The following is a 26,358-nucleotide window of genomic DNA, read 5'->3' on the forward strand; positions in this document are numbered from 1 at the left end:
GAATTCTCCAGATGGGGTTGCGGGGTCTGAGTTGTGGAGTTTGTTGCTCGAGGAAAAGGGCGACGGATGGGCGGACGAACGAATGAACTGTTGTTGGCTTGCCGGAACGAGGCAGCGATGGGACCGAGTGTAGCACGAGGTTTGCGAAGCAACGAATGATGCTGGCGATGCTGGACAGCGACCAACAAGCAGATAGACCGACCGACTCCTTCGAATGAAAAAGCGCGGGAGGTGTCTTGTCTGTGACATAGGAATGCCCCCGGAAACGACGTTCGATGCTACTGTCGTTGCCGCTGCTCAGCCGTCCCACAAGCACTGCACAAAGCGTTGAATTGTGGGTGACCCCACCAACCGTAGGCGTAAAGAGTGCGAGCCAGTAACGCTTCCTTCTGAATGAACTGGTTGCAGGCAAGAAGAAGGCAGAGAAAGTAGCTATTGCTACTACTGCTGTTTCTATACAAAGTAGAAATGAAAGAAGGATGTTCTTGCCATTCGGGTGTCCTGAAACGCTCCGGCTAACAGCGCAGGTCTGAGACTGACGTACACATATATGTAGATTGCTAAAATTAGGCAACGACTACGTCGGGAAATCAGTAAAGGCAGGAAGTGGTGTCATCTAACAAAATCTTGGATATTAATGCTGTTCCTTGCGTTGATATACGGGTTAGGCTAAGAACATACTGTACATCAGCATCGATATACAACAGAAGAGGGGGAACTCGGCGAGCCACATAACACCACGGCGTTTGAAGAAGTTTTCCAACCCTCGATGGAAGTGCGTGACGTTTTTAACACGTCTAAAAATACGCAACAGCTTAAAATGGCGTCCTCTTAATCGAGCTCTCTAGGGCAGGTTGCGTAAGGCCATAATAAAATTACGAATTTACGGTCTGATTTTTCGAATATCTTGTAATTATTTTATATTTATTGAATATCCGAAATGGACCTGTAAAGGAAAATTAGGAAAAAAATGCATTGACTTTTTTTAAGTACTGAGAAGCCGAGCGATTGTACCCTCCATTCGGTTGAATGATAGCTTCGGTGTGTATAGACGTCTCGGTACGCGTGCTTGCTTGCTTATCGATAAATCATTTAAAACTACTAATTCTTTAAGTAAAATTACTATTAATTATTATTAATTTATATAGCGTAGCAAAAGAGTGCACACTAGTGTGACTTTTTTGCTACGCTATATAAACCCATCAAACGTTTTTAGATTAAGCTAAAGACGTGAGTAACAGCTGGGTGCAACGTAATTCGCTGAAAAAATATTGATTTCGATGGGTTTACTTGAAACACAATTAATTAATTTGAAGTAAATCGGCTGATAAACCCGCATGATTTTCATCGGAGAAGGTTTGTAATGAAAACCATATTTGATTCTGAATTGCATAGTCTAACAAAACGCTTCTAATGCCCATATAAAATTTTGTGATAGGAAAATATACAATCAATAAAATTTTATCTGGTAAGAGTAGCCAAAAACTTCCTACGCGTGGACGAAGAGCACCATATCCTAATATAATAACGAGTATACATAGAAACAGTTTGCGTCACATGAATTATACAAGCATTGCTGGGTTAATAAAACAAATGTGTATTAGAAGGCTTTAGGTGGATTAGAAGGCAACGGGTGATTTAATAACTATCAGATTCCCCCGCATTTGGAACATCTACATGTGTCGACAGGCTCGCGACTACATGGTTTCCAGTAAAATTTATGGTGGAATCTATGCACTGCCAAGCGAACTAGCCAGTTCGTTGTTTTTTACTCGTTGTTCCTGACCGCACCCGAAGCAAGGGAATCGCCATCTACCTCCGCGGATCATTTCTAGAAGTTCATTTTGAAGGTTTCCGTTGCTGAGAGCTCAAAGCGACAACGCAGGTACTCAGACAGCAGTGCCGACTCGGCTAGGGGATACATCTGGCGATTTCGGGCTATTGCATATAGCTGAGATAGGCAAGAGGCAATCTGGCAAAATACAGAATGTCAGTGACCACTGTCCTGCTTCCCTTTCTAAGCCATGTCTGCCTTTACGGTCAGTCTAGATCTATGACTGCGGCGACAAACTTCATCGGCTCTCTAATTTAAGCAGTGCATGCCTTCTGTAGAGTAAGAGTGAACTTAGGCTACCTCTTTAAGCTAATCAGGTCGATTGTTTGTGTGAAGAGAGAACGTTCCATCGTCGACTACTTTTCTGGCCTTTTATAGAATTGCAAGAGAAAACTGGAGCACACTAACAGGGAATCAACTTCGGCCATTGTGAATATAATTTTATCCTTGGACGCCGAAGTCACCTAAGGCGAAAAAGTTTGTCGGAGGATACTTTTAGATCGACGCCGCGTATAGCGGATTGCGTGACGTAGCCAGGGCTCGACATGCTTGACATCGACCATGAGGATTTTATACACCGTAGCATCTCTCCACTGAGCTGACAGTAAGTAAGCATTCATTAAATGGTGCCATCCAGTACGATACCAGAATGATACTGTATTTTTATTGGCGACTTTGGCACTGCGTAAACTCGATGTATTAGTTTCCGTACGTGAAGCTTTGATGAAAGATATCGCGTTGTATTAAGATCCAGTCTCTCCATATTGCAACAAAAAAGGGCACCGCGCAGAGTATTGTGTCTCTTGACGAAACCATCTCCAAAAAGTGATGTATAGGGGACGAGGAGCTAATCTGGCAAGCCGCTAAACTGTCGCTAGCCACTTGATGCTCTGCATTTGCGACCGAGCGATTTTTCTAGCCGTTTAAGCTATCGTTTCCGTTCTGATGCATACGTTTTTCGACAAATCATTTAACAAACTGAGGCTAAAGGATATAACTCAGGCTGTGCTTCGGCCATAAGCCTAAGCTATCCGGGTAAACCTACAGGTATAGTCAAATCACGGCCTATGCCTTCAAGGGGGGAACTGGGACGGAAAGGTTAAACCCTAGACTGGAGAATTTCAATCAAATGCTGTGCATACATTTTGACGCTCACCACATTAGGGTACAGAGAGAACCTCGTGAATGAATTTCAGGAGTTTGTCTACATTTATGTAGTTGCGTCAGAGCTTGCCCTTTGACAGTGTATGCAGGTACAACTTGAACAGTGAGGTCTGTAACCAGTGGTATGTGGGATTGCGCCCTCTGACGGTATTGATTTTCACACTGAAACATTACCCTATCCCTGATTACGTTCGGTTGCAAATACATCAATGACCGAACTTGCTGCATCTCCTACGGAAGGTAACGTTAAGGTGGAATTGGCCGCCTAATAACAAAACAACCAAAGTATGAGAGCGTATCTAGAAGGGCCTTAAGGGAGCGTAATTCAAGACTGGTCGACACGAGCGTTTACGTTGTCGGTAATGACTAAAGGGGAGGTAAAATAAGAAAATAGCACTTCCAGTCTACTAACGAATTTTTCCGCCAATACGCGCGTTGATTCCGAGCCAGCCGACCGAATATAAGCCGTTACGAGATTTAGTCGCCGACCACGATGACGTAATTCCTCAGTCGGCACGGCATAAGTTTGCCTATCTTATGAATGTAGAAGGCAAAGATTATTACTATAGAAACTAGATATATTATAGAAATTATATATATTATAGAAATTAGAGTGGCCTGCTCCGGTGCTTACCACTGTAGGGCAAAAATAAAAGCACAATAAGTTAAAAGAGCTGGTTGCACAAATCCTTGTTAGCATAAAGATGTCTATAGTGTCCAAAGCTTCGAGGCAGAGGAGCGCCAAAGCTACGGCCCCCTTACAGTTCCAGTGTGTAATTCTAAACGTCTTTCCAAGATTCGGCCTCGCTCGGTCAACCTCACGAGCATCTGCGGTAATTCACGGTATCGCGTAGACGGGTAGGCTTTCCAGTCGTCAATGCGACCAGAACCTGCTTTACGAAGACCTTGGTCGTAGTGGCCGATGAGACCGTTGGTCATAATCCAACTATTCGGCTTAATATTGCCTTTCCCAATTGGGATTCTTTGATGGTGACTTCGCCTGGCGATGACTCGTCTTTTTAAAGCTGACACAGCTGCTGAAACGCTTGGCTTTAGAACTTTGATTGAGCTGGCCGGGTTCGCTGTCTAAGCCCTCTCATGTTATTGTCGTCGATGGCCCTTGAACGTACGTCCAATGGCTATTTCCGCCTTTTCGTTATTAGAATCTTACTCCTAAAAAACCTTATCATTCTTGTAATGTCGTCAGAGATCTCCCGGCCATTTCGTCTTTATAATTGTACCATCCGTTCTCGACGAGTGGACGTTGTAACAAAGGGAACGGAAGAACCTAAAATTTCGCAATTTCTCAACTCGTTTTTTTCGCAATAATATCACCTGCCACTTTGCGGTTTTATCCGAAAAGAAGAATGAAGAACATATAAACTTCTGCTTCTGCACACCAAGTGATTGACGTCTCCAAAAAATGTTCCGCCTAGTTGTGATATCTGTCCTTTTGAAATGTCATGCATTCGTGACAATCAGTCTGTAAAAGCACTGCAACTGTAGATGTTGTTAATATACTTTTCTAGCTTACATATGATGTTGTCGATGCCCATTTTCACCAATTGTAAGTTACATTTCGTTAAGAAGAATCTCTCATAGCGCGGGATTGAGGGGCTGCACAATGCTAGCTCCCCACCACCGTTTTTTTGGTGGTGGAGAAAGGTCAGGTCGTTCAAAGGTCTCTCGAAGATATCTCATTTTATGGTCAGTGGTGCCACGTATTTATTTGTAGACATTTGCCCTTTCAATTGCATTATTCGATGAAATAGGAACGATAACGGGAAATAATGCAGGTTCCTACTCCGTGAAAACACGGCATGCTTTTGCGGCCAGTGTTTTTCGTGAATTTAGAATCATAGTTTATCTTTTTTTCGTTCTTACAGAAAAAAAGAACTCTCCGGTAGCTGCCAGCCAATAAGTACGAGATAACCTCGTAAAGAGCGATTCATTCGGAGACAGCCAGAGTACTTCAGAATTGGCATCAGACATATTAATTAGCAGTGGCTAGCAAATCCTTTTCCGGGCTTATGAACTCGATAGATTAAATGCGTCTAAGACTAAAACTTGTTTTTTATTGATTCATCCTGACAAAAAATCATTGATCAATCATTGTAGACAGTGGTTCCCGGTCAAAGCTTCGTTGCTTTATTATGTCATATGCTTTTATCGTTGCAGAGAAATTCTAGCGTCTGCGGTACCGAACCATCCAGAAGCGTTTTTTATTTCCCGATTCGCTTTCACTTTGTAGTGTTATGAGTAAATGGCTGTTGTTTTTCGTTGCTAGCCTTCGAGCTAACTACGAAAACGTGCTTGATTCTCTAATAGGTGAGTGGAACTTATGAAAGAAGCTGGAACTCAACGACAATGGGAAGTTGATCCATTGTACTCCTCTATGGCGATGAAGTTGTATTTGAGCTCTCGCATACGATGAAAAACCGCTGACGCAAATGTCGAACTGAGCAGAAATCTCAGCCCTCGATCTGATAGCCATAGCGTTAGTAAGCGCGAAAAGTGGGGGTCGGCTATGGGTGAAGAAATTCTCCATCTTTCTTTAGCCCTATATCACTTTCGTCATCCATTAAAACCGCATGAGTAATTTTAAAGCTTTGCTGTTCCTATGAAAAGTGGCGCTCGCACATTGTGAAAACCTTGTTGCCGAGTTCGGCTTGCACTGTCAATCAATGAAGCTGTATGAGATCTATTTGAATGTCTCGAAATGCCTCTATAGAGTCTTGGCTCGTGGCAAGATTATGCCACCAAGTTGCCACACCACACGATGCGACGTTGTGTATGGGACAAGTAAAAGCGGGCTCTGGGCGTCTCGTGTAAGAGTAGTATGTTCAGGATACGCCCGCCTCCCTAGTGGCCTGTAACGCCCGCTAAGGACGCCAAACGCTTGTTTTCTTCGCCGTACTTTATTGCCTATTTACAGCGGTCTGCCTCGCTTGCACGAGGATGCAGCCGTATAGTAGGACAGTTGTAGCGGCGGCGGTAACCTCATTGCTAGTTTAGCCATATATGTCCAGTGACAAAGCTCATTAGAGTGAGTTGTTTTACTGGCGGAAGAACGCACCCGTTGTTGAGCAGTAACTAGACGGTTCCGAAAGGAAGAAATATACAATGGGGCCTAGTTGTTTAAAGTACAGATCTCCACTATAACTTATATAGCAGCTATTCGGAGTGGCATAGTTGGTTCTGTGCTTGATCTGTGTCGATTAGTTCTTTCTATAAACTGATCTAATGTATTATATGCCATTTATAGGTTGGTTGATTGTGAACAAGATATGCATTAGGTTATTAGAAAATATCCCTAAAAGATATTCAAAGTAATACAATGTAAAAAATATATATATATATATGAAGGCCGTTATTTAGCAAACAACTATCGGACTATTGTTGACTAGAGTAAACTACAGCTATAGTCCTGATTGAACGTCTGAAAATGTACGATATCTTTAGGGGAATGACGCCGAGCATCTGTATACTAGAGGTAGGAGAGGCAAGATGCCTCCTTCGTAATCGTTCTGCTGTTTATACCTAGGAAGTATGGTTCAATACGGATTATTATTTGCAGAAGCCATCAACGAAAGCACCGAGTTCAAAGTAAGATAGGGTTGAATTATTCAATTCAAGATAGCAGTGATTGATAGCATTTTGATAACGTACTATGCCAATTTGGAACGATTGCTTGTAACTACCGGCTGCCAACACTAGGTTCTTTAGACGACTACTGTGTTTGTCTCCCATTTTTAAGCTAGGCATGGGTACACAATATGTCATAATGAATTCGACTTATCGTTACATCTCTTCACTAACAAACACTTTTTAAAGATGTCTGTACAATTCTATTTCTAACTTTGCAGCATATGATTGTAGAACGATTTAGACATGTTTTGCATTACATCCCTTAGCTGTTCGGTTGTCATATAGCTTGTGTTCACACATATATATATATATGGCAAAGTTAGAACCGTGGCTCTTTTTTTATGGATAGTGCCGTTATAATACTAAACGACGTCAATAAACGATTGTACGCATTTCGTAATTCAAATCTATACCTGCTGTACACAACCCTTAATATCGCTTCCGTATCCGGCAAGGATTAGGCATAATTCAGTTTCTTAGTCTTTTCCAGCTAGGCATTTAGATTAGATATGCTTCATCGTATATATATATATATATATATATACGTACATTCTTTGTTACAGATACTCTTAGTCTGTATTCTCTGTATGGTTCGCCATAGTACCAGGCGTAGTCGATATGCCGTCACTAGTGAACTTTCAAGGACTCAAAGGAATCCAGTAATTGGCAAAAGGTCGGACTACGACATAGTGCCGCCTCCAAAACGCCTAAACCGTGTCTGAAGATGGGCTTTTTGTCCACTGTTTTTTGCACTCACTTGCCCTTTTTACATCTATGAGGTTGGCAACACCTTTCGGTTTTCCTGCTGCCAATGAGTGAAGCGCGGAAGGTCTCCCATAGCTGAGCGCTGAATGGATAAGGGCCACGTTGGCACAAGCTTGGCGATGTGCTCGGTAGATCCGGGGTGCAAGCATGACAAATGATCAACGCTGCAGTAATCCTCAGACCCCAGAGGGAGCCACCAAGGTCAAATCCTTGACTGAATTTTTACCCGCAACGAAAGAAACTCGGTAAGGCTTACATGATATACTATAAAGCATCGTCTGATTCTGTTCCCATACAAAATCTGTTTGATCGTTAAGTTTGATCGACGTGTCCAATGTAGGAACGGCATGGCAGCCAATGAGGGGGACTGGTCGTAAATGGCTGAGATTTGAATAACAACAGCTGAATTAATTTCCAAGCTTTCCAGCGTATTGAGAAGTATCATTTTTTACGCGATGAGGATTAGGCTGAAAATGTGGATACTAATTACAAATTAAAACTGGTGTTCGTTTTGTCATACTTGCTATCATAACATTTAAGCAAGTATTACTTTCAAAGGATTCCGCTATGATAAGTTCCACATTTGTTGTTTGTATACCACATTGGTTTTTAACTATACGGAAGCGTATCTTCATATACACAGATTAGAAACGGTATTATTTTTGTCTTTGTCCGTTTTTCACTACAGACGAAAATCGCGAACATAATTTGGCTTCGCTAGATGAAGGAGCAATGCGCCATCATGACTCTATCATTGTACGTTAGCTTATGGGATAGCTTGCTCAGTCGAATGTCTTTGGAAAAAGAACCTATTACCAAGATCCGTTTTAGTCATGAACGAGGAAAAGACTTACCAATATCTTTCAATGGATAAGTTCAAATTTGATCTGGCTTTGTAGGCTACCACTTTAGGTGTTCGATGCTGTATATGCAGAATGAGATTTTCTACTATTTGAACTCCGCCTGTGTCTTCCTCTTCCAGAGTGCCAGCAATAGTAATGTTTTCTTAATCTGTGCGTTCAGATACTTTTATTTCGGACAGTTCGAACGTTATCGGCAAACATAGCTTTGTGTCGTTATGAGAAGATCTGTATACGCACCGCAGTCTGGTCTGTGTTGACAGAAGCTATTACGAAAAAGCAAGAAGACAAAGCGCTTGCTCTAATATGGCCGGTCGAATCAAGGAAATCGTGAACAGTCGCGACGGTATAAACAGGCGCGTTAGAGATTCCATAGATATGTATCCGCAATTATTTAAAACATGGGTGTCTACTTCAATTGAACAGTATCATCCTGGGGACGTTTCACTCTAATCAGCTTTCCATGCCTTTGTTTGTTTGCAGGTGGCATGGATCCACACGAGTCGCCATATGCTCATATCAATGGAACGAGTCTTGGTAGCCACAGATCCCCGATTTTCTATTAACTCAAACGGAGAGCGCACTTGGTATTTGACCATTTCGCCAGTTCAGGACGCCGACAAAGGCGAATACATGTGCCAGGTGAACACCAACCCCATGAAGAAGATCTTTGGCTATCTCCATGTCGTGGGTAAGTGCGGAAATTTCCAAAATATGGGACAATCTGAAAATCTAATTGTTATCATTCAATTGTTAAACGTTCTTTCCCAATAAAAGCATTTCCAATACTGATCTGCAGCTTACAAGGTGTACTATTCAAAAGTACTATTATAGAAGATATTGATAAATATATTTCAAACAATAGCAACGATGTAGGAGACAGACAAAAGCCAGTAGTCTTCGCACAAGAGTTGACTAACAAGTTATTTAACCTGCAGACAAGTATAGACGCGGACTTAGTGTTGCAAAAAGAACAACAGATAATTTGGGATTCGCAGATCTTCGTAAGGTTAGGCCTTTTGCCAATGTGACACTCCCCAGTCTCCATGTCATTCTCAACGATGACCCCCGAGATTCTCAATCGACGCTGAGCTAGGATACCATCCATTATTCAACCGTAGCGTGCGGTAGGGCAATGTTGAGGGTGGAGAAGCGGCGAGACAAACGCATGTTCCATCGCCCCCTGGAGACCAATGACGGATATGCGGCTGGCCCCTTCCCCGAACCCTAAGAACCCCACATCGCTTTATTCACCACCCTTCGAGATTCTTCTCCTTTCGGTAGATTTCATGCGATACGCAACGAACCTATGATATGACGAGACTCTTCACATGTTTGAGCGCACGCAGATAGACATAGGAAACAAAGCAGTGAAGGCCCTTGAGCAACGTTTCGCATTTCGTGCTGCAGGTTCTGGGAGGTCAGGGGGCGTGTTCCGTGAACGTGGCAAACAAACTCGAGGATCCTGAATTCCTCTTTAGGTCGCTCCTCGGCAAAAACAGAAAAGAGCCACGTTCACAGTACGCCCCCTATTTCAATAGCTCGTATTCGTTAATCAGCAACTATACTCGGTTACTTTGCCCTCACGTGAAACCTGGAAGGCCAGCTAATATAACTGGCGAATCGACACCGAATTCACGCGTTGCCTTCATCAATAATGCTGATGCAGGCTGCCATATGTGAACTATTTTCATTGTATAATTGTACACGACGGCGCAACATGAATAGTGCACAAATAGACATACAGGCGCAGTGAACAGAAATGCTGGAGTGACGGCCATCATAGCAGCGACATAAACAACAACAATAAATGTACAGAGCGATACACCACGAATGCCCACGACAACTAGCCTTTGCTTAGTACTATAAACAGCTTATCTGTGCGTACGATATCTCCTGCAAAGAAGCGATATATGAGCATTCACAAACACCCATGTGGACAGACAGGAAGGGCGACGACAACGACGGTCGCAGGGCAAACTATCTATCGGCGCACATGCGACACATGGGCACAACGCAACACAATAGAAGTAGAGCTACATACAGGGATAGAAAGGCAAGCGCCCACGAGAGGTTCGTCATCCACCCTTCCAACCGTTTCTATGCGACATTCGCGGGTGCTCAGCTCTCAAGAATAAGGAGAGGGAGCGTGTGTAGGACAGGAATAGCTAGGGTTAATATTCGCATTGGTAACTACAATGGAAGCCATTTATTTAGTAATCGACTCAGTTAGTTCCTGTACTGTGGGGCATATGTACTATCATTAATGACGTATGCGAAGGTGTCTGTTGTGTGCGAAAGAGCTATTGGATGCTGGATTATCGCCAACAGGCTGTGTAACGCGACTAATACCAATGCCTCCGAGATATCTAGAGACCTACGGAGTATGGGGTACTGCCTAACTTGCATAGCGAAACGGTACAAGAAGAAATGTAAAAGGCATGCGGACTGTCGGACAACATCAGCACCCGTTACTAACGCCTCTATTGATATTTGGGCCTTTCAGAAGGGAACGACTGTGGTGAGGCAGAGAAAGGGCATCCCGAAAATGTCCCCGTTCAATGCCCCTTTCAATGCCCGAAAAGGGCAGCATCGTGTAACTATTAGATGGTATATTTTCACACGCGAAGGTTCACGTGTAGAGCAAGAGGACCTGCAAATATAGGGGAACCAGTGGAGTTGGATATAGGAAAGAGGCGTTCGAGACGCTAACAGCCGGTTACCAAATTAATTAGATCTAGCCGTTGATATTCGATAATGCAATTGCAAGGACACAATGTCACCTTTAAGCGTGGACATTGTCACAGATACATACAAACAGATATGCGTGCATCCCTATGTACTCATGTGAACTAGAGCGGACAGGATTAGACAGCAAAAGCTAGCGAGGCCACACGCAACGATGCATTTTAACTGGGTAATACATACGCACAACCATCAAATACATACATTTCATATTTAGGGATCATATTCATAAGGGGCGCCTCCTTTCCGGCCAAACGAGCGTAAGTTATTAGCCTGGCCGCTTTGAGCCGGCTAAACTGTTAAGGAATGAATACATCTATAAATATATACGCATTTCCAAAGCAACGCTCCCGTATAACGCCCGAAGTCCTATGTAACTTCAGTGCATCTTTTAATGTCATTAGAAAATGTCACTAATAGGAACCAAGTAAAAGGAAGCTAAGTTTTCGACTTTCGCAGAACTCAGTACTATAAGATGAATGAAAAAATCGAGACTTATAGTACGAGGCTTTCGTGGTATAGTACTAGACGTTGGGTTTTTACACGTAGCCGCAGACGCCATTAGAACACTGGTTCAACGCAAGTTGATAACCCATTTTTCAGAAATAGAACATTAGCCAAAGCAGTCGTATTTTCATGCGGTTTTTGGTTTGAATATTATGCTTGAATACGGCATCAAGTACCAAACAGATCTGAAACGTAAGAGGGATTTCACAAGTGTTGGCGAAAAGGACGGTTTGCTCTTGTCTGCTGTACAATAAGACAGAATGTGGATAGGACTTACATACTTGAATACAATGGGCCACGCTAATAATTTCAAGACTATGCATATACAAGATTTTGCATTGCTCCTTGCATATGCATAGTAATTGGGTCACATTGAATTTGTAATTGCTTTAGCTCCCAAATCTGAATTATCCTCAGTATTGTTTTTTTCCAACCCTTCACCTGTCACCTGGCCTGGTGGGGAGACATTCGATTGGGAAATTTAATAAATTTTTATATTTTGTGGATGTATTTGTGTAATGAACTAATAATGATAATATAACTATTACAATACGGTAAGCCATGTATTCAAAACAAAGGTGGGAAGCCTACATATCGGGGTGAAAGGGATGAGATAAGCATAAGGAAAGCGGTTTGGCGATGCTATCCAAAATCAGACGTTTCCTCAGGTCGATTGTAAGCACGGAGCCCCTGTAAAAACATGGACTCGCTGCTAGGCTTAAACGAGCAAAGGGAGACCTGCTTTAAACGCTGAACGCCTCAAAAAACGTGGCGATTCGAGTTAAAAAGCAACGAATGATGAGAGATGAAGGCGGATGATCGTATCTGGTTAAGCTTTCCCATAGTCTGGCCAAAAATTGACTCTAGAGAACGTAGTGTTGGGTTGGACCACTTATACCTCACAAGGTTAGAGCCAGGTCCCAATATGTTATCTGGTGCCAGAAGCTAGAGCATCTAGCAGGGAGCTGCGCACAATCTAAGGTCACTGCAGAAAGGTATTATAAATGTGAAGAGGTCATATAAGTAACTAAAGGCTGCATGAAAGATACACCGTGTTGTTGCGCATGCGATGTCGAGGGTCATGGGCCTTGTTTTACGTGGTGCCCAAGACAACGCACAGGCCAAGCGCGGGCCTGTTCAACCCATAGCGGCCGACCGCAGCAGTAGCTCCGCAACTATTAAGAGAACCGACCCAATGTGAGCAAAAGGAAAAAACAAAATTCGCGGAAAGCGGATGTGGTTGATAAAAACGGTTAGACTACTCCTAGAAGCAAACAGACGGCCAAAACCAAGTGATGAATTTGATCGAGCTTTTTCAAGTCAACTCGAACAGGTGTCGGGATGCTCATTATACACTTTGCAAGGTACAGTAAGGCTAAAAACCGAAATTGACAGACTTTGTTGTTAGGCAGTGAATGAAGCACGCGATAAGTATGAGATCACAAGAATCCTAACTGAGTCCCGCGAGAAGGTTGCACTAGGGGTAATGGGTCCTCATTTAGACAAGTGTGGCCGTTGACAGTCAGCCCAGTGGTGGAATGTGTGTATATGGCGGCAACACGCAGAGAATTTCGCAGAATCTATACAAGAACGAATAGTTGGCAGAAGAAACGCTAGACAGTAGGCAAGGAGGCACTAGCTAGAACCTCGACTTAAGCGGAAGACCTCAAGTCTCTTTACCGAAGACTCTACGTATTGGTAAGACGTAGTTAATATATGAAAGGCGTGAGTAAAGAAAGTAGAAAGAGATAATTCTGAATTATCCTATTAAATCGTCAAGATAAACTACGGGTAAAAGCCGCCCGCTAGCCGATAAGGTTAAGTCAACTCCTTAGAGGAGAGCAGTTCCCTAAGGCCTGGGAAGAGGCGTCAATCGGGTTGATTCTGGAAAACTGAACTAATCTTTCAAAACACCTGCTGATTTGTCTGCTGGATGTGCTGGCGAAGATAATGGAAAGTATAGTCACTGTTGGGTTAAAGAAGAAAATAGGAGAGAAAAGGACCCTACCGGGCTTTCAGTGCGGGTTTCGCAATGACGGTTCTACCCTTGAAATAGTCCGAAAGGTTGCACAGTGAGGCACATCACGAACGGACAGAAAAGAACTTTAGGAAGGCCAATTTTGTTTTAATAGTACTCTTAGAGGCCAGAAACGCTTTCAGTAGAGCCAACTGGCAGGTAATCGCGAGGGCATTGGAAAAGAAGGGAATATCCTTTTACCTAAGCTGGATTATCTCATCATATCTGGATAGCAGGGAGTTAGACCTCGGCCACGGACGAAGGCACATCTCAGCAAGGGTCCCCCGGGAATTAGTACTTGGTCCAACTTTGTGGAATTTAGTGTACGACGACGTCTTAGCAATATATGGCGTACCAGACGGATCGAATGCGTATTATACGCAGATGACCTGGCGCTGCAAATGACGGCGGACAAGAAATTGCCCCTGTAGGACAGAACAAACGTCCTTTTAGACATAATTAATACCTGTATCGAGGAGCATCACCTCAGGGCAATGCCAAAAATAGTGAGGCCATCTTTTTGCCGGGTACGAAAGAAATTGGAAGGGTCAACCTTGGGCTACGTGAATAATCCATCAAGATTAATCGCAAGGTTAAGTATCGGGAGAAATATTGGCGACAGGACTAACGGGTGCAGCCCATGTAAACGTTGGTAAGGCCGCACGATGCAGAGCAAACTTGGCACGATTCAAGCCCACAGTCGGGGGCATGACTGGAAGCACTAGAGTCTCAGTAGTGGGACCAGTCGCTCTCTGCATCTTTACAATTTGGGCAGATATGGCAAGACAAAACATATACACAAAGCAGGTAGATATGGCTATAGACCGGAATACGCCTCTATCCTCGCAACCGACATTGGCCGTTAGGGTGGCTAAAACCTACACAGCAGTGAGTACAAATGTTTTTCTTGTCCTGACTTTGATAATTTTCAGAAATTTTGTGGCGAACGAAAGGGTTTAGTAACATTTAAATGGAGGTATGGACCTGCTGACAACAAGAAAAGCCACGCTGACGAAATAGCGTCAACAATGGAACCGGATTGGACTACAAAACGCGTGGTACTGAACCCGTAGCCCTACACCGGACACGAATAAGTGGTTTAACAGGCCATATAGCAAACTGTTATACGGAGTAATTTAGTTAATAATTTAGTTAATAGTTTAGTAATTTAATTAATGAACAGTTTCGAACTTTCATGGAGAAAATCGAGAAGACCATTTGCATCTTATGTGATTTGGGGCTTAAAGCACACGATCTTTCGATGCAAAGTTTTGAAAGACATGAAGCACGAAATGGTGCGTAGTTGTATGCGGAGGACAGTTAACGAAACTATCGGCGATATAATTACATTGCAGAAGCCATGGCTTGCTAGAGTGATTTCCTTTAAGGCGTAGTAATGAGCTAGGAAATATACGAAGGGTTGACGATGAAGTGTAGTACAGGGCACAGAGAGAAACACAAACATAATAATATGGATACAAAGTAATACTAAGCCTCTACTGGCCCATGTGAGGGTATACAGTGAAGTCATGGATATTTTTCTAGTAATCTTTGGGTTTAATCGTGACGATTACGATCATAAGCAGAGTAAACTACCTGGTAAGGGAACAAGATGCACTTGACTTGAATGCCGCACGGCAGCTGGAAGCTCTGAGGTAAATCTGCAAGCAACCTTTTTTCTGTTTATGCATACGTAAAAAGCAATTTCCTCCACATATAAAATACCACAATAGTTACTTACTAGCAATTCTACCACAGCAAATAGTAACACAAAATATTTGACCAGCAACATTTGGCATAAGCACAGTGTTAACAAGGGAATGATCGCTAGCAGTACTTGCTGCGGACATTTTCCATTGCTGCGGTTAGCTAATGTTATCGGAACATCATGTAACCTGATGGAGTCAAAGGGCTGAAAGGAGACGACAATAATGGGGGCCCCCTCAATCCCTCCCTTGTGATTCTAGCCTCGAAAGAATTACCACCGTTACAAGCAACAACGCTGGCAAGTAATCATCGAATTCTCTCCTTGCTACGCAACAAACAGATCATTATCATCAGCATCAATATCACACACCGTTACGGCTACGTCAACATCGAAGACCGCCCCGTAACGCTGTCCAACTCTTCCACCACCGTAGCTCGCATGCCATCGTACGTTAAGCGTTCCCAGGCCGATTAGTAGATACCTAATGGAAGGCCAAGAAGGCAGGCGAGCAAGTAGTAACTGTGCTAGTGTATGATATTGGATCTCCGTATTTGTAGGAATAGAAATAGCGACAGGGTGATGCAAGCACTACGAATTGTAGTTGCAAGTGTTGTAGAAGTTGTTGGCTGGGGTCCTCAAAATTGTGTACGAATGTGTACACTAAGGTATTCATATGAATTTTACCTGGCAGTATATCGCAACGAGGCATACTTTGTGCATTTCGAAATTATGCCAAGTACTCTAGTAATAAAGTCGACTAGGGCGGCGGTCATTAAACAGCCACAGTTTGAGACCGATCCTTTGTTTATGTTTCTCAGGATAAGTACCATTATGTTCCTTGTAACCACGGAGCTTTCTGCATAGGCCTTGGCATGTTAAGACAAGCCCAACGCACAACCACTTAGAAGACATATACTTAGCTTCATGCGATGTCCATTCTTATGCAGATATTAAAGAAATATTATCGTTCGGGAGCGCAAAGTCAAAATAAAACCTCAGATTAGACTTATTTTTCATACCTTGATTATCACTCCCATTTCGCTAGCATGGCCACTAACTGCTCATACATAGCGTCAACCGTAGCGCTACGCTTGACGCTATGGATTACTTCGATGGGTGCGAATAAACTAGGACTACAGTGCCTTTTCTATTGATATGCCTCATGTCTAGTTGGCGGTAAACCGTTCAAGTCTCCCGCATGCGACGGATGAACGGACAACTCAGACAGGGAGGGAAACATATCCCGGGACGCAGATCTCTGAGATTGCACTAGCCAGACAGATAGCCAGCCACCCAAGAAGCAGTCGCCTGGCTGAGTCGAGATTTGTGACCGAACAAGTTGTGAGTGCGCGCTCGTTGGGTTGGATGGGTTGTGTCTGCATGGACGAGTGATTGGATCTCCGTGCCTTCGCGTCGATCGGCTGGGCTTGTCTGTGTATGTTATTGCATTGACTTGCAGATGACGGCCAGACGGACTGGCGCCGCTGTACCACCACCCACTTCTTGCCGCTGGCCGCTAACTCTACATGACTGACGCATCCTCTGGCCCGTATGACCAAGCAGAATAAGCTCGGTAGACGGAAGGTCCCCAAGGCACTGGTAGGCCTATTGCTCGTCGTTATCGTAACAGTGCAAGAAAATAGAAAGGGGTTGCGGCAAGGCTCGCGCAGACTGCTAGAGATGACAACGCCTTTGTACACAGATACTCGTGCACACATACAGACATATACAGCTATCACAGTATAACATGAGTTAGCAGCTAGCTACGACCCCATGTAGGTTAATGGAATGGTTTGATTTGTACCTCTTGCAAAAGAACAGCGCCCATCAAAAATCAACGAGAAAGCTGGCAAGCAGCCCCGCAACGTCTATCTGCGACATAACCCTGAGCTTATTGCAAATTAAGTAAGAGCTAAAGTTACGCAAGCGTCGCTCGTCCATCTCAAAATAGTCTCTACGGGTTAGGACGATGACGGAGCAAAAACATAGGTGCTTGCAATACATGGTTGTGACCGAAAAAGCAAGCAGACACATATATAAATAAAGGGGTCGTCATAGTCACGTGGGTTTGCACTAGGCCACGAAGGGCATGAACGATCAAGCGACAGCAACGGGAACAGGCTTCTTTGTGACCTATAATAAGACTGATCTTACCCTTCGACCAGATCGGCACATGGTCAACCACGTTAAAGTATCAGCCAACCTGGTCATTATTTACTTCCATCCATGGATCATTAGGACAACTTTTAATGACGGTGACAACTACGTTTATAATGATTTTTACTACATATCGGTGATAAGGTGGCGACTAGTGACCGAAATAGCTTTGCTTTCTCCAGTCTATGGACGTCGAGGGTCTTGCCATCATCTCAACGGTAGGTGGGGGTTTCCGCATTGGTTGCAGCGACTTCTTGACTTCCTGGCACCCTTTCGGGGCCGATGGAGGCGTCAATTCGTTAGAGACCAGCAGCCAGTCAGATCGTTCGATAACAGGTATTCTTGCTGTTTGTTGTCCTTCTTGTACTTTTTGTCGTTTCGCATTTTGTTATTTTTGCCACCCGTTGGTACCGTTTTGCTCCTACCATTGGGTTGCTCCGTAGTTGTTCTAGTTGTTGTTGTCGTTCTTGTCAGCGGTGCTACCTGCAATTTGGATTGTGGCTGATGGAGTGGTACATTCGTTTTAGCTTCGGTTTGCGTATGGATGTCCTTCTCCACATCGAAAACGCTGTCAGCTAGTAGGGCAAGACCAGAATAGGGAAAGAGAAAAAGTGCATAGAGCGCAGGATATTTGGCCGCAGAGGAATATTGGTGCGTAGAGGGACACATGTATGAGATTGAGTGAATGAGCGAACCAGTGCAGTTGGATAGAGCCTGGACGCGCAAGGGGGATATGGGTGCTTCTCGTTTTTCGATTTGTGTGTCCTGTACCGATGCCCAGCGACCTGGCGGCTTGCCTGTCTGTCAGCTGGTAGTAAATTTGAGCGCGGAACTACTAACTCAATTTCGATCCACGCCGGCTGGCCTCCGACTGCTGGCCACTCTACGCCATATTGGTCAGTGACTTGATGGACCAATTCGGCATCTGTACGTCCGTTTGTGCAGGTTTTGCCTTTTTGACGGGCAGCCATCGGCCGTCCGCCGCTGCCTTCCGCCTCTCTGCCATCTCTTTGCGAACACTGCCACTATCGTCGTCTGTTCCTGTTCAATCTTTTCAGTAGTCAGCTGCTCGAAATTGCAAGCGCGCCTTGCGCGCACACCACCGGAGGCACGTTTTTGAATGTGCTGGGGAATAGGGATCAATGCGTGAGTTAATTAGAAGCTTGCGGGTGGTCGAGTGGGCGATCGACGAAGCGGAAACCCAATCCCTCGACATTGAGTTGGGTTGCTCCATTGCCGTAGCCACCACACCATACTTACGACCGTCGCGTTACTGTGTATGTGTGTGCATGTTCTTGGCCGACTCAGCAGACTACTTAGACGGCGGATGTAGCCCAGCTCGGGCCCTGCTGACTGTTCATCGCGCTGGTTTGCACGTGGACGCTTTTTTTCTTTCCTTATATCTCACTTGCTTTTGCGTTGTCCGCCTCCTCTTCGGCCTCCTCTCTTTCTGTTTTCCTTGTTTCTTCGCTATATTTCTCGTCCACTTACTTGCGAGACGCACAGGCTCCGATCTACTCCACGGTCGTAGGTTCCCATTCGACGCACCCAATGTATACTGTCAGTGTCCCCCAAAACACAATTCCCTCTGCCCTTATAACTCACTTGCTGTTCCGATGGCTGTCGGATCGTAATGAGTGATGCTTCTTCGACATCCACATTGAACGGTCAACATAGTGCGGACAAAGCTTTGATAACAAGAGTAATCATAAGACGTGCTTAAGATGAGGGATCGACGCTGATCGAAAACGATACAGCGGCATATAGACGCATATCCTTGCAAACACACACAGGCGCTGATATGTAGAGGCTGCATGACGATGAAAGCGTTCGGGGTTACGAAAAATCGCACATACACGCACTTACTACCGTGGTACCAAAAGCCTGGCAATGGACGGTCAAAGCTATCTTGTTATATCTCACATAAGTACAAGGGTACTATATTGCTGGTTGGGTCACCTTCGGTTACTCGCTTCTTTTAGCCCTCTTGATCCCACTAAAATCCATGAACGATGCAACCTTCTCGCCTTACTGTTTTCGTCTAGCTCTCCTCATCGTTCTATTTTGCCCGCTTTGCCAGGGACAGAGTTGGGATATGTGAATGGGGCAATGAGTCGAGGGCCCACAAATCTGATGGCCACTGTAACCCTCGCTGCTACCGATAGTTGGATAGCCACAGAAGCGGCTTGGGTCTTCTGGTCCATTCCGCTTCTACACGGAGACGGGGACAAGTGCAAGCGGACATAGGAAAATATGGGATGTACGCTGCACTATGCTGCGCTATGCCATGTGATGCGAGCTGCAACAACAGCCAACAACAATGAACTAAGCGAGGCAGGTTTTTATCTGCTAACTAGCTTGCAGATAGCGTGTTTCGCTGCGTTCGTCCGTGGAGACTGGCCGTGAAGCCTCGTTCTTTGAGATTCCCAGTACAAAGCAAAAGGACGGACCGGTGCGTGGAAGGCGAACAGAATAGGATCATCGGATGTCCACTATTGCCAGGAGTCGAGACAGCATCGCTACGGCTACTACTACTACTAGCACCGCTTATTTTCACCCTTAAATAGGAAGGATCACTATGTCAGGCCCGTGGTACATCGAGTCCATACTGTATGTTTGGTAGTCGTAAAAAGATGGTCGCCTGCTCGGCTCAACCCAGCATGACCAAACGGACCAAGCTCCAGCAATAGACTGGTTACTGCCGACTCACAGTACTTGTGATACATGACCGACGCAGGATTCTAATTTTGCCCAATGAGGTCACCACTAAGCAGATAACTTTTCCCGGTCCTTTCGCTGGCCCGACGCCCTCGCAGAGCCGTGCTGAACACCGTTCAGTGCAGTCGAGCTCGAACAAGCGTCGAGCGACAACCGTCGGCTGACTAGGAGGAAACGAACGGTCAAGTAACGTTTGCGCAGAGCATAGGCGCTTGGTTTCTCAACGGTTCCTACCACATCAAAATCCCCAATTTCCCCGTTAAAGCTATCCTTTGTCGAAAAAGGGATGGTGGAAGCAGAAGTGGAAAGGTCATTTTTTTGATAAATTCCTTTGGACCCCACAGACTTATGAGGCATGAAAGCGATAAGTGATAACTGAAAGACTGAACGAGGATTGCGTTTGACATGTCTTTACGCTCTAGCGTTCTCTTACGTTCACTTCTGCTTTAGTCTGAACGGACGCAACCTTCCGTCGAACTGTTATTTTTCGACTTCCGTTCGCACAGAAACGCTGGACCTTGAAGGCAGGACATTGTTTGCTATGTTCGCGCAGAGCCCTAAACACCACTACTGTTATTACATTGCTAACCGAACTGTGGACAGATGAATGGATAGGCACAGATTTCGATGTCTCCTACCGACGTGGACGTTTTCCTCCGTTAAAAAACTTCTCCCGTACACATTTTGCGTTTTCATGGGCATCAATTAAAAAATCAAGTGTAAATACATCTCGAATGGATAATGAAGCGGTTTGTGCAAGACAGCATAGGACTGTTTTGCTTAATTAATAATAAACATAATAACTTAACTGCAAATTTTCTATAATCCTGGCTTTATGGCTAAATTTTTATTTAATGAAAAAAGAAAAAAAAACAACAATAATAACATACCTCTTTTTGAACAATGAAAATTAAAAATTAAACACGAAAAAGCGACCACATACAGATATAACGACTGTGTTCGGAATGTATGTAACTCAAAGCTATACCGGTAACAACCACCCATTAAACAAAAACAATGAACCTATCGACTCTAATAAGAGAACGTGGTAGATCAGGTAAACAGAATGTCCATCTATCCTGATCCTTCGTCTCCCATCTGCATATTAGCACCTATTGGCAGTACCTAATTGATCAGTAATGTATACTGTCGAGAACGTCATCGAGTTGAAAGTTAAAATAATATCTGATTGGAGTCTCAACTAGGAACAAAAATGAAATACGTTTAATGAAAGTTATTATTCCTTGGAATTATCATAGACTGAGGCATTTTCTAGCTCAGTTTTTTCAATAGTGTTTCGTTCCTTTCCAGTGCCTCCCAAGATCGACGAAGAGTTCAGCTCAAGTGAAGTGACAGTTCGTGAAGGATCGAGCGTAGCACTTCGTTGCCGAGCTACGGGTAACCCTAAGCCAGACATTCGCTGGAAAAGGGATCACGACCTCAAAATTCACACCTCACCCGATGATGGTGGTAAGCATGAAGACATATTCACGTATATAGGCCATTCACGGGGGACTATAAGACAGTACTAGGTGGAAGTAATTATTAATGATCCTAAGTTTAAGGCTACACAGCAGCAAAAAATCTGTCAGCCTATTAAAAACTTGAAAGTTAGCGTTTTTTTTTTTTTTTAAATAAATTATCTTTTCGACGTCTGTTCAATGATGAAAGTTTAATTTACGCTGGTGCTTATCTGATGGAGCCAATCGATTATTCGCTGTACGACTTATCAGTATAAACTGTCCTTCCCTAGACAAAGTATCTAAAACAAATAAAATCTATATTAGATTTATTTCTACAGAATGAAACTTGTGATTTCTGTTAGATAACGCCATTGTTAATGGGATCGGGTTTCTGATGATGAACTTTCTAATATCATTTGCAATTGTTGACCTTTAGTGATCTAGCTATTATTGAGCTACGAGCTGTTTTTGAGAAAAATACGATCATTACGATGAGTTGTGTTTGCAGTGATACACCATTGGTAAACGCTTTTGCGTGCCCTTCATCACAAGTCAAAAATATAGGGCTGTAAAGAAAAGCGCTGGTTGCACGACTCACGTGGCTACAATAGTGAAGCTGTTAAAGGTCTCACATGAAAGCTTCTTTATCATTGATTGAATAATAAGGTCAAAATTGTACGGCAGGTTGAACTATTTCTAGCACCCACACCAATGACACGTTTCGGACGGTGTACTTCGCTACCTACCTAGGCATAAAAACACATGTATCCTGGGACCACTACCCATTCCACCTGATATACCTTCAACTATGATAGATTACTACATCGTGTCAAATTTAACCAACAGTTATTTACATAGGAAACAAATCATGCTACTTTGTCCGGCAATCAGTATCGAGATTGCCTTACGACATGGCTTTTCTCGTCGAGTCAACGTAATGGACCATTACATCAGGTTTGCCAGACACTCGGCTCAACATCGAGATTGGTAACTAAGCGGAATATGTCTCTCAGCTAAAACTGCCTATATTACTGCGCGCCTACTATGCTTTTTCACCATCGGCATTTCTGCCAACGTGGGATGGCCTGAGCTATTTTTACCTCTGCAATGAACTCTGCCACATAGTCGTCCGTAACACAGTGGGAAAACGCGGTCCTCGGATGACTGACTTGGCAACGCAATGGCTCGTCCTACGGGCTTTCACCCAAACTCACCTCCGCCGGTAAGCGCCGACCACTCCTTGAAGCCGATACCCCGACCTCGGGCGGCCTGCTTACCCCTTGAAATGGGGCCGACACATTTTCTCTATGAAGTCTGTCTTAGTTTTCACTGACTTTCTCTCACTTCAATGAAGCGAGGCGTCCAACTAGAGAAGTCTTCTCCACGACGCAGTGGGTCGAATCCTTCAGTACTCTATTCAGAAGGGTAAGTTTGGTAAGCGTTCGACGTTGTTTGTAGCAGTTGAATCGGAACCAGTTGGTGCCGGTCGTGGAGGACGCCGCCGTAGCAACCCAACGAATCGGTCGTTTTTTGTATTCGCGCTCCGTCACGTCTCAGTCACTCAGAGGCGCCAAGGATGCTAGCGACTGAGGTATACCAGGAAGACATTTATCCGCGCTTATGCTGCTGTAGAAAGAATAGCAGCAGACCACTTCGTTTAGGCTAGCAGAATAGTGTAGTGTCTTCTTCAAGCTTTTTCGTTGACTTTTGTTTTCGGGGCTGATTTTGCGTCAAGTCGACAGGCGCTGTGTAACCAACGAAAGATTTTGGCGTAACGTAAAATGGCTAGTTGTCGAATGTTCCAAGGCAAAAGTTTGCTCGTCCATGCCAGTACTACTTTGAATGCTACCTTATCACAGATCTCAGATTTTTTATCTATATCCGTGTTATTTTTGAAAAATGAAGCTGTTTAATGAGGCTTAATTCGAATGTCACCCTCGAAATACACTTCGGTTGGTATTGTGCAAATCTGGAATTGAATGCAGCCTATTTTTGTCTAATAAGGCAGAACAAATTGCAGTAGAGCCTACTTTTTCTTCGTTGAATCGCGCATCGTTCTTTGAAATGAAACAAAGGTTCTAGTACCTAACTTCGTCTCGGTAGATGCCGAGTGCCCGACCCTCTGTGCCGCCGACACCGCCTTAGCTGCTGAGATGATTTGCATACCCTACCTCGTTCTTTCTCTTTTTCTGAGCCTCGCATTGCCTTCTAAACAGAGGGGGCATTCAAACAGGAGGAACTCTTAAAAATGAGGTGTTGGGTGGTGCCAGCTGTTCGTAGGCAACGCTAAGTCTATTCGGAGTTGTATCGCAGCCTCGCCACTATACCCAGTTTTATTTTTCATTATTCCGCACGCATGGATATTCTCTATCGAGATGTTGCCCTGCACTATCTATTTGATGGCATCTTACTCAACTGAACTAAAGTTTTGCCGTTTGTAAGCGACGGCCATGCTCCAGTCATGAGAGCCGAAAGGCTCGGTGAGAGCGGCAGGGCCAGCGGCGAACAGAAGGGACGAGCATGAAAGCAAGAGGAGACTATTTGATCTGCACTTGGTCATGGGAAGCGGTGTTTAGCGCTACTGGTCTGTTTTCCGATAACCGATCCATCATCGTGTCTAATATAGTTCTACTTTCAAGAAGCTCACTAATGTAGTCGTCTTCCAAGTTAGTCAATACTTATTCAGTTATTAGCTCCATGGTTAGGTATCCGATGCACGAGGCCGTAAATCGTTGAGGTCAAAACGAAAAAGTCGTATTTTTTCTCTTTTGCAACCTATATACTCCCCTTCCATCGCTCAGATGAGGTGGCCGTCTTGGATCATTGTCGCCAGCTTGCCGTCCGCAGATGTTCGTGTGTAAAGACTGCAAATGGAGGCAGACCGTATGACAGGCAAATATAGATATCTAATATAATAAGAATAATCGTACGGGGGGCTGCAAAGCCACTGAAATCCCAAAAGGATCTAATATTTACAGACATACTCGTCTGCGTGAGTCTACTATCCAATCTCGGAATGGCTTCTATCAGTCAGACGAATTTGGTACGGTGCGTTTAGTTCATCGATGTTCATTTAGCTATTAGAACTAGAAATTCGAAGACCAACCCAAATGATTTTGCACTTCTATCTACTACCTACTTGTTGTATCTAGCTGGTGAAGCTTTTTTGCGCACGTAACGTTGAATCTTGCGTACGGAACTGTCATCACGAAACAAATAATTCTGTTTCAAGCCTTACTCACTCAATAAGAAAACATATCTCCACTAATCCATGGCGATGATCGCTGATCCGGTCGGTAATGGAATCATGGTACACAACCTATTGCACCCTGTGCACAAGCTCATTCCTTTCGTAACATTCGTGTTACAGTACTACGAACTAGAAGAATAGCATCTACGAACTCATAACCAGCCACCAAATTACTGATGATCTGGGAAGACAACTTCTCATAAACAAAGCCATGTCCGTTGTACTACTTACACCTGCGTTTTTAGTACGATCGTGTGGCTCTAACGATTTTGGCACCTTTAACTCTAACTAACCTAATGAGGACCGTACATCAAGGTATGGATGATTTTTTTTTTGCGTATATCCGGATTATTGTTCTCGCTGACGTTTGAATTCGAACGCACGATTTACGTAAAACTAGTTGGAGTATTAGCTTTATCAGCCCTCACTGAAAATTGTTAAAGATTTTAGCTTTTAGCCACGACTGCTAACCTGAAACACATAAACATCCATGTAATCCACTGAGGAATCATGGCTAATAAATTCAGACTGACTCGGCTGATAGCTTCTTTTCCCCGCGCGGCCAAATAGTAAATAGGAGTGAAGCCTTTATGAAACAGTAACTTCCGTGTGTCCGCTGAAGTCCCCAGACAGGGAACACCTCTTCCGAATAGGTGAAAAGCTTGCTGCATGGGGGGGGCTCATGTCCCAAGCTGAATTGAATCTTTAGCGGTAGATCTCAAAGTACAAACATGCTTTACGGAACAGACACTTCCCGAACAGAAAGAGAGTAAGATTAGCAATTCAACCATTTTTACAGGCAACATCCACTCAAACTATTTTTACCCAAAAAAAACCCGATGCTATTTGTCTTTCGCCCTAATTTGCAATCTCTAACGTTGTTTAATGTATTCCTTTTTCAAAACGTTACATGGACGCGAATGAGTATGTACTGTTAATATTTTGAAATGACAGCGGTCCGCAATAAGCTAAAATGAGGGAACGACCACTCAACGTCAACAGAACGGCACCGCCAGCATCATCATTATGGCCGCTTTCAATCATCTTGCAAATAAAAGCGAAAGAACGAGCAAGCACGTTCGCAATAACCTAAATACAGCGGCCTGTTTTTGAACCCCTAAGTCGAAGAAAAGGCAGTCAAACTAACAGGTAGGCCTTTGTTGTGTCTGACCGGTTCAATGACTGTTTAAATTTACTTAACAATGATGGAGCTGAAATACTGGTAAGCAGTGTTCGTCATACAACCTCAATGAAACTACAGATGTAATAATTACGCTTTCTTTTCAAATCATGTTTCTTGGTCGAACCTCATCTGCTCTTGGCTCAGTTCTACTGCTAAGAACGATTGCGCCAGATGTCTAAAAATGTGTTTACATTATTTTGACTATAAGGAGAAAGCGCGAACAATATGTCGAGGGACATGTTTTTTCCGTGAATAAAAGTTCAGAGCGATCTCAGCCATCTATCAAATCCGTAATATTATCAGGTTGACATGAAGTAAGCAGACTCAGAGTGACAGAAC

The 26,358-nt window shown here is 43.9% G+C and overlaps 1 protein-coding gene across 1 annotated transcript in view; it reads left to right on the forward strand.

Moving 5' to 3' along the window:
• Nucleotides 1–26,358, forward strand: part of LOC111251731 (neurotrimin-like) — a 103,472-nt gene that overhangs the window by 67,736 nt on the left and 9,378 nt on the right. Inside the window, exons 3-4 of the mRNA XM_022808638.2 lie at nt 8,755–8,962; nt 21,435–21,593. Of these exons, the coding sequence (XP_022664373.1) occupies nt 8,755–8,962; nt 21,435–21,593 (367 nt within the window). The remainder of the gene's footprint in view (nt 1–8,754; nt 8,963–21,434; nt 21,594–26,358) is intronic.

Source organism: Varroa destructor, unplaced genomic scaffold (genome assembly GCF_002443255.2).
Source record: "Varroa destructor unplaced genomic scaffold, Vdes_3.0 BEIS01000005.1, whole genome shotgun sequence".
NCBI classification, from domain to species: Eukaryota; Metazoa; Arthropoda; class Arachnida; order Mesostigmata; family Varroidae; genus Varroa; species Varroa destructor.